General features: G+C 35.4%; 1 protein-coding gene across 1 annotated transcript in view; it reads left to right on the forward strand.

Moving 5' to 3' along the window:
- CNTNAP2 (contactin associated protein 2) overlaps positions 1 to 21,040 on the forward strand; it is a 1,871,069-nt gene that overhangs the window by 843,191 nt on the left and 1,006,838 nt on the right. Inside the window, exons 5-8 of the mRNA XM_070616681.1 lie at positions 2,375 to 2,578; positions 6,390 to 6,574; positions 12,607 to 12,750; positions 16,076 to 16,340. Of these exons, the coding sequence (XP_070472782.1) occupies positions 2,375 to 2,578; positions 6,390 to 6,574; positions 12,607 to 12,750; positions 16,076 to 16,340 (798 nt within the window). The remainder of the gene's footprint in view (positions 1 to 2,374; positions 2,579 to 6,389; positions 6,575 to 12,606; positions 12,751 to 16,075; positions 16,341 to 21,040) is intronic.

The raw sequence follows: 21,040 nt of genomic DNA on the forward strand, positions 1-21,040 counted from the left end.
GACCGCTGACCACTTACCATTTGTAAGATGAGGCTTGATCCTCACAAATGGCATTCCTTCATGGTTTTGTTAGTATCCTAGGACTATCTGAAGAAATAAATCATACCCATTCTTCCTGTCACTTTTTCCATTGCCCTAAAAGAAAGAAAGTCATGACTATTTGCATAAGTCACTATTCTATGCCTGGAGCTGAACGTAGATTTTGATTTAGGAGAAAATGTAGGAGGGGTGAATTCTTCCCTCTATCTAAACTCAAGGAGCATTTACTTTCTGAGAAATGAATGGGGAATATTTTATGTCAATTAATATATATTGAAGGTGTATAAAACAACGATGTGTCTATTATTCAACTGTTACTGATAAGAAATTAACTGCAAAATTACTTTCTAGAGTTCAGAATTTACTCCCTCCTTCTGAATTGTCATTTATGCACTTTGAGAGACAAAAAGTAATTTCTACCAACTACTGGATTATAATTCAACCTGGGATCTGATAATCAGATTCTACTTTTTCTCTCTTTTATCTCTCATCACAGATGAGAAAGATATTGCAATTGCAATTCCACTGTGGCAGTATAGATGATTAAGCTCAAGTCTAAGTGGCTTTGCAGTGTTAGCAGAAGCCAAAATGTAATGGTTGATTTTTTTTCCCCTGTAGTAAAATAAACTTCTGTGATTCAGAGTCTCAGAGAACAGAGTTCTGTGGATTAAGAAAGTCTTTTTATGGCTATAGAAAGTCTTATAGTAAAGAATTGACTGTAAGAATTTAAAAAAAATCAAAGTTGTATTTTTCTTTCTGAACTTTGAGAATGCAACAGTTCTCTAAACTACTATTTAAAAACATAAATATTTGCGATAATAGGATAAATATTTTTTAAAGTATTCAAAATCCATTGATGATTTGAAGGGAAAACTTGGATTTACTTTTAAGTAATGTTTGAAATAACTGTATTCATGACAATTCACTTTATAGAATCAGATAAGAGCAAAACCTGTAATGGCAAGTAGTGCACAATAACAGAGTGGATGGAGCTATGGAAGCCCGGCACCTCCACGGAAGCCACCGTGAGGCAGCACACCCTCCTTATACTGGAACTGAAGTGGTCCCCATGGTGATTGACGTAAACAAGTGCCAGAGAACTAGGACATGAGATGAGAAAATATTTCTCTGACAGGCTTTACACTTGCTATTATTTTTCTCCAAGGTCTCCTTGTGGAGTTCTTTAGCAAGACCTTGCCCCAAACTGAGAGACAGGCTTCATCTGGGCTTGTAATTCTAAAGTCGTTAGAGCTATCCAGTTTGACTAGGTTTTCTATGATTCAAAAGTAAAAGCTAAAAGAAATGGGTTTTAAAAATATTTTTACTGACAAAGGACTAATTATGGTAACTCAGTTTCTATTTGTACTCAAAATTTGATCTCAATGAATACAACTCATCTTGGAGCCATGCCATGGATTGGAAACCCACTAACTAACAGTGCATAATAAATAAGGTCATCTCATTTTCCATTTCTGGTGTGAATAAGTAGCAGTTATGAAATGAATCTCCACCATCAACTGTTCTGAGGATGGTGACAAAGTTGATATAATTTCATGCCTTCGATGAAATTCCCTAAAACAGAATTAGAGCTTTTGTAGTCATAGTAGAGGCTAGATATTTGTTCTTGTGATGTATATATGAGTGAGGATGGCTTTGTTCAGTGTTGTCAAAAATATGGGCAGCTTGATTCTCCATTTCAAAGGCAAGAGGGTAACAAGGACTTTGAGACTGACGTGAGGCCCAGGAGCAAATGGTAAGAAGCCTCTTGAAGTTCAGTTAGCTATGACTCTCAGTACTACCATAAAGTTTACTAAAAATGTAGCAGAAATTACAAACCATTAGAAAAATGAGCATGCCATCAAACCCTGCATTCCAAGTGCTTTCATTCTTAGGTCAAAGAAAAGCAAATTTGTGAGTGAAATGTGTATTTAAAAATCATAAGCATTAGCTTCACTTCCCAAGAATACATTAAAATCTCATAATACCGCAGGGATTAAAATTTTTACTTCTTTCAAGTAAATTCTAGACTCCCAAGTTGAAATTGAAGAATGTAAATCGTGTTGGAATTAATGTTCTCAGTATTACAATTGAAGTATGATTTTCTATCAACAGAGGTTTCCATGATCATTCTTTATGAATACTTTGCATATAGTCCACTTCAGGACACACAGCAAACTGAAAGAAGAAATAGAACGAGCGCCCAGGACTCCAGATTTCTCAGAAATAGACTTATTTCTCATTTATTCTGTGCAGACACCAGTTGGAAGTGGATCTATTTCACACAGGATGGCAATTACAATAACTGAACTGAAATGTTATTTATTTCTTATTTTAGGGGCTGATGTTATCAACTTTGATGGCCATGTTGTGTTACCGTATAGATTCAGGAACAAGAAGATGAAAACACTGAAAGATGTCATTGCCTTGAAATTTAAAACCACTGAAAGTGAAGGAGTAATCCTACATGGAGAGGGGCAGCAAGGGGATTACATTACTTTGGAACTGAAAAAAGCCAAGCTGGTCTTCAGTTTAAACCTAGGTATGTTCTGACTTTTGGCAGCATTCTTTCCATTTATTACATTCCCATTTGTAATGTTGCTTGATCCTTGAAATGTAAATTATAAAACAGTTCACATTATGCTGTCAATTAATTTTGAATCCATAATAGTTGATATATATTGATACACTTATTCATTCAAAAAATTAAGTATACTAGCATCTGGGATACAGTGGTGAACAGAGAAGGTCCTTGAGGTCATGAAGTTTATGACCTAAACTTTTGCAGGAGTCAGACAATATATCATCAATTGTTATCATTTTAAAGCAACTAAATCGAAAGAAATGACTCCAAATTAAGATGAGAAGTATGAAATTAATTAAATAGGCTAATATGTTAAAGGATACTGCGGAGGCAAGAGAGGGCAGCATTGGAACATGTATCGAGGAAAGTCTTCCCCCAGGCGAAGATGGTCAAGCTGAGATCTGAGTACTGACCAAAACCAGCCATGAAAATATCAGGGAGAAGAGCATTTCAAAGGCAGGAATCACTAAAGACAAAGACCTCGCATACTCAAGGAACAGGAAGGAGGCTGGTGTGGATAGACCCATAAGTCAGAGGGAGAGAAGATGAAATCCAAAAGTTAGGGATTGTTCAAATCCTGTAAGATCCTGTAGGGCATGGTAAAGTGTTTAGATAGATAGATAGATAGATAGATAGATAGATAGATAGATAGATATGTTTTAATGGAAAACTATTGGTAGGCTTTAAGCTATATTGTATCATGATATTTAAAAAGTTTACTGAGACTTCTGTAAGAGAAAATGCTTGTATCAGTATGAGAGTCACAGCTGGACTTTAGCATAGTAGAAGTGAGAGATGGCACCGGCTTACAGGAGGTGGTGATCAGTGGAGATGCAGCAAAACATATCTTCTTGGGAGATGATTTTAGTGGTAAATTCAGCATGATTTGTAATGGATTGGGTATGGAGTAAGAAGGAAAGAGAATAAATGAAGAATAATCCTTAGGGTATGGGCTTGAGGTCCAAAGGGACATTAGTGCCATTTTCAAAAGTAGAGAAAGCTCTTTTCTCTATAGAATTTCTTCTAGTAGAGGATTATTAGTTTCCTTTAATAGAGGAACTCTAGAATTCTGTTTGGACATGGTGCATTTTAGTTGCCTATTAGACGTCAAAGCTGAGATTTCCGGTAGGGAGTTGCACATGTGAGATTGAGAGGAGAAGGTGCTAAAGGGAGACTGCGGAGAAGTGGGCAGCAAATGGGAAGAAATAAGAAGATCTCTTGCTTGCTAAAAATGTCAAGATTTATGTAGAAATTGTTTGAAGGGCATCGTAGATTCTATACATTTTTCTGTGGTAAAACTATTAGAACCCTACAAAAATTTAATAATTTACAATATATTAATAACTAAAATTCACATTAAATGTATCCCAATAGAAAGCTACAAAACTAAAGATTAGAACAGAAAAACAGATTCTGCTTTTTAACTGGCATATCAATCTGAGTGGTCGAGACATTCCTGAAAATGGCTTGTGTCCCATATTAAATTTTATTACTTTGAAAATCAGTATTATACTAAAAAATACAATTTCAATTAGTTGTTTGTTGGTAATACAGGATACAGTGTCTACAAAGACTTACCCTTTACTGTAAAACTTTTCCTATGCTGAATTTGATCTGATGGAAATAATAACTTCTATAAAAACAAAAGAAAGAAAAAAATAGCACAAAAAGCTGGAACACTTAATTATACAAAAATATTAAATTTTTCACATTAAAATAATCATAAAATTAAAATACATGGCAAAACCTGGGAACATGTAAATGTCAAATACAGAAGTTCAATGTCATTTATGAAGAATTCACACCACTCCGTAAGAATACCAAGAAGTTAGGAGAAAATATAGGCAAAGGACATAAAAGATAACTCACAGAAGAAAAGTTATGAATATTCTATAAACATTAAATGCTCAACCCCACTATCTATAAAAGAAATACACAGTAAAATAAGTAGATTCCAACTTTTGTCAAGTAAACCAGTTTTAAAATAATATCGGTATTGGTGAATATGTGACAGGATTCTTTGCACTGTTCTGTGCATCAGAAGATATTTTCAGGAAAACGGCTTGACAGTGTGTCTTCAGATATCTAAAAATTCCCTATAGATTTTCATCCAATAATCATAAGGAAATAATGAGAAATGACTATAGGGTTTAAGTCCAGGGATGTACTTTGCAATATTAATTACAATGTCAAATATTGGGGGGAAAAAAAGCTAAACATATGGAATTATGTTGATATGCATTTAAAGTGTCTTATTACTTTTAATTTTAGGAAATACTGTACACATTAAATGAAAACAGTAGTATAAAATATTATAAATAATATATCATTTTCATATTATATATATACAAAAGTGTGTGTCTGTATATATATACATTTTTATATATATACACATTTATGTATAATAAAATATGTATATATGGAAAAAAGTCTGAAAGGAAATAAACCAAACTATTTTTAGTGGTGGAATGAGTGATTAATGTTTTACAATATTAATTCTTCATAATGTTTTCAACTTATAATAATGAACATGTGTTCATGTATTTTACTTGGGGGAAAAAACAGCCTAAATGATTTTTGAAACAAAGATCAATAGAAGATAAGAAACAGAGATGGGCGGAGGGGATAGCAAAAGAAATATATAACTATTTTTTAAAAATATACATACACACAGAGCAATTGGTTTATATCTAAAGATATTTACTTTTTCAAAATTTTCTCCTTTTTTTTAAAAAAAAAATGGAACAGATAGAGTAGCCTTTTAAAAGCCACTGTGCTTTATAAAGATGTGACCCTACTGTTCTGGAATAAGTAACTATCATGTGATCTCGCAAAAAAGGTCTTTACCATTTCACCGGAAAGCGGTTTACTTTCAGTTTTCTTGACTGACTGGAACTGATGACAGTCATGGAAATACATCCACTCACATATGCACTGTCGCTGTTTAATGCCATTACCGGAATATCAGGCATATCGAGCTGCTGCTCAGACTTCTAGTCTAAACATTTAAAGTAATAAAATTGAGTGTAGCCTTTCGCTTAGATGTGCTCTCACTTTTCTTTCTCCCTCCTCCCCTACATGTACATATACAATCTTGATCACAGGCACAATCCCACATCAGCGTTTGATTTCATCACCAAAAGGGAAGAAAATTTGATCTAGGGAAATTATAGGAAATGTCACTTATAGGTATTGTCAGCATCTTAAATGTGAAAAAAAAAAAAGGAAATAATTTAATGCTCCAGTCAATCGTGTATCTTCTTGTTTCCATTATGCTATTTATTCTGAAACCTTTTTATATTTTTATAGCATTTAGTTTTGCCTGACCATAAAAACCAATACTTGATTAGACAAAATAGAAAATGGTATAAAATATATAAACAGGATCCAGAGATGACCTTAGAAAACATTTCGGTTTCTCACAACCTTTTACTCTTATTATTTATAGTCTCGTTGCTATGGGGACCTTCTTTGAAAACTAGATTAATGTATGCATATATTTTTGCAGGTTTTTATTTTAAAGTATAACTTGAGTAACTTCATTTTTTTTCTTTTGAAAGGAGTAGACTTTTTTCCATCTTTACTAACATATGTTTTGAATATAATAGTGTTTTTAAGTATAATTGCATGTTGGTTTCCCCATGTTAATGTCAGTAGGCAGAACGTTAGTGGAAGGTCAGCCTGTAGCATTGAAAATGAAAGGTCTCCTGCTCCACAGAGTTGGCTGTTGGTGTCATTCCTTTGTGTCTTTTCCACTCCTTTGACTCAGGAAGCAACCAGCTTGGCCCCATCTATGGCCACACGTCTGTGATGACAGGAAGTCTGCTGGATGATCACCACTGGCACTCTGTGGTCATCGAGCGCCAGGGCCGGAGCATCAACCTCACCCTGGACAGGAGCATGCAGCACTTCCGCACCAACGGAGAGTTCGACTACTTGGACTTGGACTATGAGGTAAACTTGAGGGCGTGTAAGTTATGATTAATGTGGAGTGGCTGCCTCCGTCTCCTACCGTACTGTCACATTATTGTTAATCATATACTTTCCTACACCATTGCATCTTATTCTCCAAAGAAAAATTAACTTACAACTTAAAACTTTATTTATTAATATATGTCATTTTCTTCATTTCTGAATTTTTAATCATGAGCATTTGAAATATTTAAAAAAATCTTAGTACCAAGTAAATATTTGAAGAGAGGGACCATTTGTCATGTCATCAGGGCCATTTAATGAATCCAGAATAAATACAAGTTGTAATCTTTTATTGGTAATTATTATAATATAAATTCTCTATTCTTCTCGAGAATGTCCAGAATATTATAAACACAGGGTTGCCTAATATTTATTACAAAATAATGAATAAGAAATCCTGAGTTCTGATTTATATTGTCATTTACAAATTCATGACTGTAAATAGTTTTTTTGGCAAGTTCTATTTTTGCAGATAAAATTATCATAAAAGAAATAAAGTAAAATACAGAATATTTTAAAGAGATTGTCCATAAATAAAAGAATGTATTTTACCTTCCAAATGATCAAAGATCAAAAACTAATACATGATCATATTGGTCCAGTAGAAACTATATATTCCCATATTATATGAGTAGGCATCTCAGGTTTTTTAATAAATTATTTGGAGAGAAATTCAAGCTTAAAATGTCCATCAAAAATGTTAATTATATATAGAGATAAGAGTTCTGTAAGAAGATGTTCATCACAGTGTTATTTATACTAAGAGAAAAAGGGTAACACTAAATGAATGAAAAGAGCATCACAGTAAAGTAAATACTTAGGATAAAATATTATTCAGCAAGAGGTTTGTAAACTTACTTACATCATGGAACCCTTAGTGCCTTATTAGTTTTTCCACAACCATCCTAGATCATTCTGTAATAGTTAGAGCCAGACAACTTAATAAATGTTTATGTCCTAACAACTTAATAGCTGTTTGGAAAAAAAATACACGCAAATTAAAAGGAAAAATTATATTTTTATTTCTTCATGAAACCACAATAATTAGTTTCTAATGGGATGAGTGAACCTGCTCTGAACAGCTTCTCAAAATTTGGAATCAGATTTGACACTGCCATTCTCATTTCTGTTCCACTTTCATGTGACATGTTTTTATGTGACCAAAAACCCAACTTCAAAAAGACAGGACATCCTAGAAAGTGATGTAACAGGATGTTGGAACCGTGAACGACCTCAAGCTAGTGTTTCACGTGATGTCTGGAAGATAATCAAGTACCCTTGTGTTTCTTTTAAAAATGTTAAGTATACTGTGGCATCCTATGAGTTTTCTGTGCCACCTCTGTGTACCTTGAAATTGTAGATATATGTATACACACATATACATATGTGTGCTATCAACATCTATATTATAAATTTTTAAGAATATGCAATATGCTCACCATAAAATAATAAGTGAAAAAGTCAGGATTTACAACTGTGTTTTCTGTTTTCTTTATATGTTTAAATAGTTTCTAAATTCTCTCTCTGAGATGAATATATTACATATACTCCTAAATAGGAATTTAAAATAGATTGTGCTAGATAAACTCTGATTGGAGACCTTATTAACATTAAAATAAATTTAAGGTTATCAGAAAATAATTACTGTCCACCCCAAAATCTCTTTAAAGCAAAATGATTGTTGAAAGGTACAGAAGGTGAAAATCCCAGAAATTTCTATCTTCTCCAAAGTAGTATAATTCTTGGCTTAGGTGACATCTCCCACTCTATGAGAGCATTTAGAGATGAATTATTCATTCTCCATTAATGAACTTTGAAGTACCACAGAAGAGGTGAGAAATCCTGGAACATTAGCAATGGGCAAACACAATTCCAATTTTTGAAAAACAGAATTAAAAATTTGAGGTCATAGACCCTCCTGAGTTTGTGATGAAATCTATGAATATTCACACCCACACAATGCTTTCATTCAGGGTCAGCAGTGTCCTGGACACTTTGAAGCTCACCAATATACAATACCATGTTCGAGAACCTCAGCTGTAGACTAAAATGCTTGAGACACGTTTGTTAGAGAGAGGCATTAGGAAGAAATTTAAATTTACTATGAAGGAATCAGGATCCACTCGACTCACTTCTCTTTGTAAAACTACCGCCTGCTCTCTCCTCTTAGATCCTGCAGTTAGCGACATAAGCTACAGGAGCAGTGGGGGGGCCCACCTTTATATCGCTACACGTTTATCTTAATATAAAGGGATTCCCTTTGCTTATTTGTTTAAAGAAAATCAGGGACTATAGTAGAGTCAGTCTCAGTGTTTTTCAACGTATCTCTTTGACTTCTCCGTCAGTAACTAGACTGGAACCTCAAAAGGAGCTTGTTTTGAATAACAAAAGACTCCTATCATTCAGGAAATTCCCAGGATTTTAGGAGCTTTATGCCAGAAACTGGGGACAAAGACCTAATACATTTATTATACCACACCATTATACAGTATTTCTATCACATAGACACAATAAATGTAAATAACTTCAAGAGCATATATGATAGTGAGTTCTGAGTAATTACTGATTTTTTGTTTAATGTAATTTGTTTAGTTTAAAGCTTATATAATTTAATTTTTAATAATGGCTCTGTTTAACAATCAGTTCTCATGAGCCAGTATGAGCAGAATCCAGCACACCACTATTAGGGGTTAATTAAATAATGCCTATCACCATTCCCAGAGATGTATATCATGAAAGAAACAATAAAAAATAACTTTGCCACTTTGACATAACTTGATGTAGGCATTTTTTGTGGGGGATAGTGTAAGTTCGCCACACTCACCTCTCTGTAGCCATTTACACTGCATAGTGAGCAGATCACCCTTTGCCATCAAGCTGCTAGCTGCATGGTGAGCAGAGGAGGGGTGGCGATAGACAGTGCACTTCAATTCATTCTTCCTTCTCTCAGCTGGTAAAACCACAGACAGGACAGCAGACTGCTGTCTGGCCTGACTTCTCTCTCTTCTTCATCTGAATTCCACGATGCACCCCCTTGGATACTGTGCCCTTGCCTTTGCAAGGCAGCTCCTCTTGGAAAGTAGAGGAACAACTCTCCCTTGTCCCTTGCAGAACCTGGCTAGGATTTTAGAGAGAATCAGTTGTGTGGACTCAAACTGGAGCAAAAAGCCTGGGTTTGAATTCCTTTTTTCCCCCTTAGTGGTTGTGTGACAGTGGACAAATCATATTCCCCTTGTATAAAATGAACGTAATAGCACATTTCTCATGGGGTTATATGAGGAGGCAACAGGAAGAAATAGAAATCACCGTATATATCAGCGACAATTAATTAGACTGCATATGACAGACAAGTGTTTATTTCTCTTTCATATAAAAGGAGCCTGTAGGCAGGTAGCCCTGGACTCAGGTGGTCATCAAGCATTATGGTCATCGAGACCCCAGTCCACTTTAATCTTGTAGCAACACCATCCCCACTGCAAATCGTACCAAGATGGCTACTCACATTCCATCTTGCATTCCAGCCAATGGGAAGGAAGAGAGCCTGAAGAAGGTTGTGCCCCCTCCCCTCTTTAATTGTAGTTCTTGGTCACACACAGCCCTTCCACTTAAATCCCGTGAGACCATAGCTTGCTTCAGAGAGGTTGGCAAATGCAATATGTGGGCTGGGGAGCAATATATGCAACTGAAAGCAATTTTGTTTTTCCTCAAGAAGGCGGGAGAAAGGACACTATGAAGTGTCCCTGCCACACTTTGTAAATTCTTGGTAGCTAACAAAATGGTTAATGCAGTTTTTTTTTTATAGTCAAAGTTGTCATTGGATGACAACGTCATTAAGTCAATCATATGAGTCATATGAATATCTGATTATCAATCTAACAACTGCAACAGTTTTTTACTATCAGATATTACAATATCAGAAAGTATTTTGTGGTCCAGCCACTTCATTTTACTGGTGAGAATACATAACCAGAAAGAAGAAATGACATCCTAATATCATATGATTGGTTACATTAGGAACTGGGATTTGAACCCACATCTCTTAGTTGCAAGGAATCTGGTAAACTGAGCCTGTGATCCTTCCTCAGGGCACCTTCCATGAGGTAGGGTATGTGCTGAGGGTTGCCCAAAGCAGAGAGACATAAGGAGGGTTTGAATCCTCTTCCCAAGGGAAAATGATAGTCTCCAAATAAAGAAATTATGCACACAGAAAAGGAATAAAACAGTTTTAAACTAGTATTTAGCAATATTACTCAAAATATGATGCTGTGTGTCATGAAGCATAGAAGATTCCGTTACTGTCAATTGGGGAAGTAATTGATCAACTATGGATGGGAGATACAGCACTCCAAGTATCAGTAATTCTTACCTTTGGTATTAGTGACACCTATACAGTACCTAACGAGTTCAGGTCAGGGCCACTTGAAAATATTTTCCCCAATAATTCTCCTATTTTAAATTACTCTCTCTCTTTCCTTTTCTAGTTTCTTAATTCTTTTTTATATATTTTTTTCTGTTTTCCTCTTTTCTTCCTATATGTAAATTCTATAGTAAATGATATATATTCAGCTAACCATTATTAATAAATTTAATTTAGTTTTAAGTGAGATCTTTTGGTTTTTATATTGTCTCATAAACCATCATTAATTTGTGCTTTTTTCTTTAAAACTAATTAAGTATTTAAAATGCCATGACACTAAATAATAGAATGTAATTTGCTAATGGTCTCCTAGAACACAAAGATCTTCGGCTTATGTATCAATTATGAAGACTTGACATTTAAAAATGTCTTAACTATTGCTTTCATTTTTAAAACTTTGAAAGAGAGATTGATAATGGTTGAATGATAATTAAAAGTTATGTAACATCTGGATTATGTATATTGATATTATAGTTATGATTAGCAGATTCATTTACTATTAAATCACTATTAGCAGTGAATGTCACTATTGGTAATACATAGTTAAGTATAATTTTGTATTATATGAAATTGTTATTACAATACTGTAATTTGACCAAAGATATACAGAAAAGTATGTGCTCTCTTTTTATAGGCGATAGTAGCTAGAGAATCACAGGGAGGAGTATTGACCTTATTCCTTAGGATTTAGAAGACTTATAATAGTTTTTAATTTTAAGTCTGTACTTCCCAAATTATAGCCCCCAAGTCCTAAGATGTTCCTAACCAATCTAGTAATGAGAGTTTTTGAACTATTTTCTGTATGTAAAATAAGTCTAATGAATTTTTGACTCTAATGGTCAAAAGACTATAATAAGACTGTGTAGGGTTAATACAATGTTTCTTGCTTTTGGCTGCAGTTTTATCAACTTAGATTAGGTGGGTTATCTCATGATGACAAGAAGCATTTATTGATAGCATGTCTTTGAATGGTAAACATAAAAATGTATTTTTAACATTAATAAAAGATGTCCACTATATAAAATCTTTTAAAACATTCTTAGGAAGAGCCAGCCCTGATGACCTAGTGGTTAAAGTTCTGTGTGCTCTGCTTTGGCAGCCCAGGTTCAGTTCCCGGGTGTGGAACCACACCAGTTATCTGTCAGTAGCCATGCTGTGGCAGTGTCCCACAGAGAAGAACTAGAATGACTTACAACTAGAATATGCAACTATGTACAGGGGCTTTGGGGAGAAAAAAAGAGAGAGAGGAAGATTGGCAACGGATGTTAGCTCAGAGCAAATCTTTCCCAGCAAAATCAAAAAATTCTCAGGGAAATTTATAAAATTCCTTTCAGGTAGCAAAACTTCAAGGCATTGTTGCTATTTTCTTATTCAAGTTATAATCTAATTCTCAGAATTAATGATACTATTATGCACTTCAAAAACAACATAATTTAGTTTGCAACAGATTTTGGAGGCAGAAAAAATGTCTGTATATATTGGTTGAGGTAAAGATAACTGACATTGGCTGTATCAATAGTTTTGTCTAATTTATTGTGAATGCTATTTCTTTAAAGCTGAATACAGTGTGAATATTTAATTTTTTTTCTCAAAGATAACTTTTGGAGGCATACCTTTCTCTGGTAAACCCAGTTCCAGCAGTAGAAAGAATTTCAAAGGCTGCATGGAAAGCATTAACTACAATGGCATCAACATAACTGATCTTGCAAGAAGGAAGAAACTAGAGCCCTCAAATGTGGTAAGATGTTTCACCCCCAAAATATTGGTTCATAGAAAAATCAAAGAACTTTTGTTTTCTGTGGACTGTTGAACATCAACAACAACATAGCATGTTTCATCATGTTTGTTTAGAGTCAATAGCATAAAACTAACCTTACAGTACCAGAAAGTATGTAGATATGGGATATACTCTGAGAATAGATACTGGTTTTTGTGTTAAATTAGCCTGAAATGGACAATAAATTTTATTCAGAGGGGGCACAGAATTTTAGCCTTGGTGTTTCTGGATTCCCCATGCAGAAGAACAGGCATACTTCAGTATGCGTTTCATCCTCAGAGTTCAGCAGCCTGAAAACTGGCAGCATCATATTTCCAAATGTCTCATTATATATGGCTCTACATTTCTTGCTTAGGATTTAATTCAATATTTAATTCAATATTTAAAACAGGAACTTTATTAACACTTTCATATTTCCAAAGAGAATTCATTCAAATATGTAAATAAATATACCTCTTATCAAAACTCTAAACATACTAAATATTACGCATTTAAATTAAGATTGATTCCCATTGGATAATGACAGCTGTGACACAGAGCTCACCGTGGTCTTCTGGTGAGTTGTTTCCAGGTTTAACTGTTGCAAGGAAGAGAGCAAAAATCAAAGAACACTCCAGCACAGTTGCTTCCCCATGACACTGCTTAGGATCATTAAAAAATATCAACTTAAAAACCTAGTGTGTGTCTTCCCTACAGTTGTGCAAGAACAGGAGCATCTTCAACCCAGAAGTGTTAGTGGGGAGAGCCTGGGAGTCCAGAGACACATACGTTTGAGAGCCACTGGAAACAGATAATATCATGACTCTTTGCACTGTGCTGTCCAAGAGCTCTGATGGTCTTGTTGCCCCACATTTGAGTCTAGAGTTTTCATAAAATGATGGGACAAATGGAAATCCTTTAATGAATAAACAGAGTTCTGGCTATAAGGCAATAATTTAGTGTAAAAATTTTGCTTTAATAACTATTTTTCTGAAAATATTAATGAATTTGAGCCATCCCTGGTAGCCTAGTGATTAAAGTTTGATGTTCTCCGCTTTGGCAGCCCGGGTTTGTTCCCAGTCACGGAACCTCACCACCCGTCCGTCAGTCACCACGCTGTGATGGTGGCTCACAAAGAAGAACTAGGAGGACTTACAACTGGAATATATACAACTATGTACTCGGGCTTCGGGGAGAAAAAAGTAGAGGAGTATTGGCAACAGGAAAAAAATTAAACTTTGACGAAATTATCTCATAAAGCATATTGACTATAGAGAAAAATAGTACTAGCTCCATTTGTAGGCAACAGGCACTGTGCTAGGCACATGACTTTTGTGATAATCTGAGAACAATATTACAAGAGAGCTATTACCATAAACATTTTGTAGATGAGAAAACTGAGATTTAAGCTGGAAAAATAACTTTCCCAGGTGACCAAATGTGAGTGGGAAACATAGATTGTGGATTCACAAAGTATGACCCCTGAGGTCATGGTCTCCTTCCATGCCGTGTCATTTCTTATCTAGAGCAGTATTCATATATACACTACTTTAAGCTTTGGATAAAATGGCACCAGGGTCCTTTTGTTTTCTCAGAAATTGTTGCTTAAGATAAAAAGGTACACAATCCAAATCATCAGAATACCCTTTCCATTATTTATACCTTTAAGAAAAGTTAACACATTATTTCTGCTCAAACCTCCCAGTTGGTCCTCAGATGTATTGAGTGAGTACCCACAATACAGAGAATTGCACTACAGAGACTCACTCCAAAATCAACTTTAATTGCAAAAGATATTGTAGTTATAAATACTTTAACTTGAATAACAAAGATATTTAGTAAAGCATAGATTATCTATAATGATGTTTGTTAAAATAGAATGAGCAGAATAGAATAAACTTTTAACCAAAAATATACATACATATATTAAAATTTTAGGCAGGATAGAGACAAGTAGAACATTTTGCAAGCAGCTCTACAAAGGCAGATATTTATTAGGAAATTCACTTTCAAATATGTCAGGTGCTGATATTTCAGTGAAATTGACTCAACACTCGGCCTGTACCCCTCTCCATACACACACCTGTTCCCTCATGATACGTTGACTCCAGAGTCAGCACCATCACTCAGAAAGACCTTACATTTTGCTGGGAGTCAGTCCCCACAACACAGATATGTGGTCAGTTATAAGATCTCAGTCATTATGCATAGGCAGTTCTTTTCATCAGTAAAAATAAGCATTTAAAAATAATCATCTCTGGAGGTACAGTGCAAATTTGATTTGAATATAATTCAGAGAGACAGCCTGCTTTAGATTTAATGGTTAACGTGCTGAAATGGAAGAACCGTGCATCTAGGGATAGATACATGGTGTTGTAAAAGAAAAAAAGGATCAGATGACAATGTCATCAGAATATATTCCTCACAATATTATGGTGGGATAAAAGAAGCTGGAAGCAAATGTAGATTTTCACATCTTTAAAAAGAAGGTACTTAGTCAGTAGAATATATATAACTCAGTGTATCTGAATGGTAAATCATACTTCTGCGTACCAAGTAAAGGGAGTATGAAAGGGAAGAAGTAGACTTTAATTATGGCAAATTTTGTTTTCACTTTGTTTATTGGTGCCACTGTTTCCACAAGCATTAATGCATTTGATATATGCACACTTCATAGGAATTTAAATGGGATTTTCAGTTGTATAACAAAATAACATGAAATAATCAAAGTTATGCTAATGCTAAATAGTTAATATTAATTCACATATATTAGGTGTGGGGATAAAATCCAAGAATATTTGTCCCATAATACCAGTTTGATAAATAACAACCAAATGACCATAGTTCCCACTGAGACCAATAAGTAATATATTAATAGACGTTTGACACAGGCCATCCAGAAGAGGAGAGTGACATCTCCTCCCTGGCTGATGCAGCATCAGTCATGGTGGAGGGGAGCAGCTCTTTGCTGTCTTCAGAAAGTCCAGTGGTCCACACTCAAGCCCACAACACAGGGACACATGCCAGCTCAACCATCACATCAGGCTGTCAGCCTAACAATTCCATGATGGATGGTGCTTGTTACATCCCTCAACTTGACAGCCAATTGCTGCACTCTCTTAGGTACATACTCTAAGCAGATTTATGCCAAGGTTTCTGACTGCTGAATCCATATCGTGCTGCTGAGTGAGAGTTTGGCACAGGCTCAAGCTTTAGAAATTGGTAAAACTGTAGCTTTGTCTCCTGTCTTGCATGGATGCTTATTTTATTCTGCATTTGCATCAAAGCATGCTTTTCTGTTTTCTAGGGAAATTTGAGTTTCTCATGTGTGGAGCCCTACACAGTGCCTGTCTTTTTCAATGCTACCAGTTACCTGGAGGTCCCCGGCCGGCTGAACCAGGACCTGTTTTCGGTCAGTTTCCAGTTCAGGACTTGGAGCCCCAATGGTCTCCTGCTTTTCAGTCGCTTTGCAGATAATTTGGGCAACGTGGAGATTGACCTCACTGAAAGCAAAGTGGGCGTTCACATCAACGTCACGCAGACCAAGATGAGCCAGATAGACATTTCCTCAGGTCAGTGAAATCCATTTGATGTCTGCTCCTGCAACTGCTATTGTGATTTCCACAGACAAGGTTGGATTTGCTTTGCTTTGTTCTGGTGGTGTGACACGCTCGTGGTTATGTTTGGAGTCATGTGTTTGCGATACTTGGTTGGCCTAAGTGCTGGTTGAATAAGGGAAACTTGGAAACTTGCCGAGAGGGCAAGCCTGGGCGGGGAGGAAAGTTGCTTGAGACTGTCTTAGAGCACCAAAATCCTGTGTTTCTTACAGACGCCAGTGCCTGTTTAGTAGAGTAATGGATATTCCTCTAAGCGATTTTTTTTTTTAGCAGAGAATGTTTATTTTGCTAACGTAAGAGTATCTGGTATCTTTTCACTTCATGGACATTCAGATATATTTTACTATTAGTAACAGGAGACTATTAATTTATTTATGACTTTAAGGGTATATTCATCCGCATGAATCAAACTTCAAAGTGATCTTGCTAAATTTATGCAAATTGTCAGAAAAAAAAGAGCAAAACAACAAGGGGTAAGTACAAAGAAGAATGACAAGATGTATAAATCAACTGAGGGAAGACAAGCCGAGCTGAGGAGGGTAATTTTTAACCTTGACATCATAGTGGTATGATAAACTGAGGCTTAGGTAATTTTGCTGTTATTTGAAAAAACGTAGCCAGCTTGGAGTATTCTTTGATTAATACGGTACAAAGAAAGCTGAGATTGCAAAGTGAGATGTTATCAACAAAGAAAAATTAGACGTGATATGGGACCGATGAATGGTAAAACTTTTCACCAAATTTCTTTCGATGGTCCTTGCAAGAATTGTTTTTATTTTGTGAAGAACTACTTAGAAATAAAAGACAGAGAGAAAACTAACATTACTGAGCACATCGTACGGATGTGCCAAGTATGCGAGAGGAGCTCAAGTACAAGACTGCTGGCTCTGATATCCAAGCATTCTGTGGTCACTTGTGTCACCACGTGCATACACCTGACACAGTTTCTACCACGTTCCATTATTGCTGTCCATCTCATCTCCACTCTGGGCCATCAGCTCCTTGAGGGCAGCTGCCATGCCTGTTCTTCCATCTCTAGAATATAGAACAGCACCTATAATGTAAGAGGTGCTCCAGGAATGTTTGTCGAGTTCCACACTGTGGCCCTTTGAACAAGTGTTCACTAACAGACCATCTCTTGCTAGAGGACATATGGCATTTCATAAAATAGGCTTTGTGCTTCTGTCTGGCATGGCTGTATGGACCGTTACTGAAAAGGACTCAAGGAAGACGTAGGAACCTTTATGTCAGAGGTGTATCTGAATTATTGAACTCAAAGGATATGGTAAAATGCCTAGATATTTACTTTTTCTGTTTCTGCTTTGTTAGTTTTGCTTTTTGCCTGAATGTTCAGTGTCAAAATGATTCATCATCATATTTTCATCATCACTACTTTCCAGTATAAATTCACCTGGGAGATTTAGAGCAAATGGAAAACATCTGGAGAGACTGGAATAACACATGAAACAAATCAACCTACACACAGTTACCACAGTTGAAAAACTCCCCACTAGGTTCTGTTATGATTAATGATTCTTTCCTAATGACTAAACACGTAAAATATAAGTATGAAGGCCTCCCCCCTGGCATTCTCTGAACAAACCCAACTTGCTGGGGGTTTTCCTTGTAACAAGAACCATCATAATGGAAAGAATAGGATCTTAAACATAGGGATCAATAAACATTTGCTAATTTAATTTGGTCTAATTTAAGACTCCAGGATACTCTCATCTAATTTAAACTCTTTATTAAAAAATGAAAGAAAGAACAAAGGAATTCAAATGCAACAACTAATTTATCTTAATATATTTGTTTAAATATGCTAAAAGCGGATGTTAGAAATTTTTGTCAATTTAGCTAAGAATCCGTGCAAATTAAGGGAAACTGATATGAAATCTAAACATTTCTATAGTCTAACTCATAAATTTCAACAAAACTAGCTTAGTGTTTCAAATATTTCACTTTTTTCCCATACACATAGTGGGAACTAAGATCTCATCAGTTGTCACTGCTCAAGTTTGAGAAAGATTAGTAAGTAAATGTATGCACATACATTTTATAAATTTATACCTTGGGGCAGCCCCAGTTGCCTAGTGGTTATCTTCTCTGTGCTCTGCTTTGGTGGCCTGGATTCAGTTCCCAGGTGCCAACCTAAACTGCTCTGTTAGCAGCCATGCTGTGCTGGCAGCCCACATACTAAAAAATAGAGGGAGATTGGCACAGATGTTAGCTCAGGGCAAATCTTCCTCAGGAAAAAAAAAAGTTGTATCTTGTACTCGTTTAAACTCTGTTTATTGAAAAATAAAGGAAAGAAAGAACCAAGGAATTCAATATGCCTCAATTACATTCATTCACAGCCAGCCCTGGTGGTCTGGTGGTTAACATCCAGTGCTCTCATTGCCACAGCCCTGATTTGTTTCCCGGTCAGAGAACCATGCCACCTGGCTGTTGGTTGTCAGACTGTGGTGGCTGTGTGTTGCTGTGATGCTGAAAGCTATGCCACCAGTATTTCAAATACCAGCAGGGTCACTTATGCTGGACAAGTTTTAGCGGAACTTCCAGACTAAGGCTGACTAGGAAGAAGGACCTGGCCATCCACTTCTGAAAAAATTGGCCCTGAAAACCCTATGAATAGCAACAGAGCATTGTCTGAAAGAGCACTGGAAGGTGAGAGGATGGCAGAAAGAGACTGGCAGGGTTCCGCTCTACTGTCCACAAGGTTGCTAGGAGTCAGAATTGACTCTATGGCACTAACAGCAAACATTCATTCATCCTACGAATAATATGGAGTCCATAGAAGACAATTTTTATCTGTATTTTATGTGTTTTACCAAATTCAATTAAATTTATGAGTAACTTAATATAAGTAGCAACACTGAGAAAATAATTAATTTAGAAAGATGAGTTAACCCAGGACACTGTTTGCTTTAATGAAAGGGAAACAGTTCTGTGTTGTGTCTACCCCATTCTTATAAATAGCATTAGCATTGAAGAATGTCAATCCTTTTTTATTTCTTTTTTGAAATAGCTTGGGTGCAAAAATGTAAAAGATACAGAAAATCTAGAGGAGGAAAATACTCACTAATAACAGTTTGGTGTACACACACACACGCACAAAATACTTCCAAATAATAGGTTCTGTGGTCCAAGATGAAGTTAACTCATTTTATTCAAAAGCCTTTTTATTCCATCTTGTACAACATTGTTCTTTGGTGAAGAATTCAAAATAAATCCTGTAAGTTAGAGAATATTCAATATATTATTCACCCTCTTCTTAGATTTTTTCCTCCAAGTTGTGATTAATTTTCAAGTCTCATTAGTCATTGACAGTGAACTCAACTTGTAAAATTCAGTCAAACTCTGAGTCACCTTGAATTTGCAAAATAGGTTATCTTTCTGTGAAAATATTTTCCGAGGTGCAACATCAACTTTTATAAAACTTTTTCCACTATATTTATTTCTATTTAGAACAGCTGTTACCAACTGGTGAATACATATTTATGCAATACCTTTAACTGGGAATAAGTGGTGAAAGAAACAGAAAAACAGGTGCTAAAATGGTCAAATGGATAACATCTGTTTGCTGTGAGATTTTTAACTTTCATATTCATCACCCTGGGGAAAGTGGAGTGAAACTGTGCTTTTCAAATGACGTGGGGTTTTTAAAATTGTTTTTCCAGCTTTATTGAGGTGTGATTGACAAATTAAGATTGTATTTATTTAGATTGCATAATGTGATTTTTTAATGTACACAATGTGATGATTTAATATGCATATACACTGTGAAACGATTCCCACAATCAGGTTAATTAACACCTCCATCACCTCACATTGTGTGTGGTGAGAACACTTAAGATCTATTCTCTTAGCAAATTTCAAGTATACAATACAGTATTATTAACTGTAATTACCATGCTGGTACATTGGGTTCCCCAGAACTTATCTATCTCATAACTGAAAGTTTGTACCCTGTTACCAACATCTTCCCATTTTCTCTACACCCCCAGCCCTCAGCAACCACTGTTCTACTCTTTGATTCTATGAATTTGACATTTTTAGATTCTCTATATAAGTGAGATCATACAGTATTTGACTTTCTGTATCCGGCTTATTTCATTGAGTATAACGTCCTCCATGTTCCAAGGATTTTGATCAAAACAGTAAGGAAACTTTTTATCACACTCAATACCTTCTGAAACAAAGCTTCACAAAATAAAACTTATCTTGCTATTTTAGATGTGTTCTGATAATTTTGATGTTTTCTTTCTTTGTTCTTTTCCATTAAAAAACTTGCCATGACCCACTGAATGATTTCATGACCTAAAAACAAGTTGCAACTCACAGTTTGGAAAACACTGACCTACAGATGTGTCTTCTCATTGGAAGAGGTGGAATTTTTTAAAGTTCTAGTTGCCTGGGGTATTTACTTCATCACTCCATATTGAAAAACTAAGCGTATCTTCCAAGAAAATTTTATAATATTATAATGGTATTAAAAAAGTATTTCACGTGCATTACTGATGTATATTAAATAAAAATCTACCTGCCATTTGAAATAAGGTTTTTTTTTAAAAGACTTTATTTTATTTATTTATTTTTTGAGCAAGATTAGCCCTGAGCTAACTGCTGTCAATCCTCCTCTTTTCGCTGAGGAA

Source organism: Equus przewalskii, chromosome 4 (assembly GCF_037783145.1).
Source record: "Equus przewalskii isolate Varuska chromosome 4, EquPr2, whole genome shotgun sequence".
Taxonomy (NCBI): domain Eukaryota; kingdom Metazoa; phylum Chordata; class Mammalia; order Perissodactyla; family Equidae; genus Equus; species Equus przewalskii.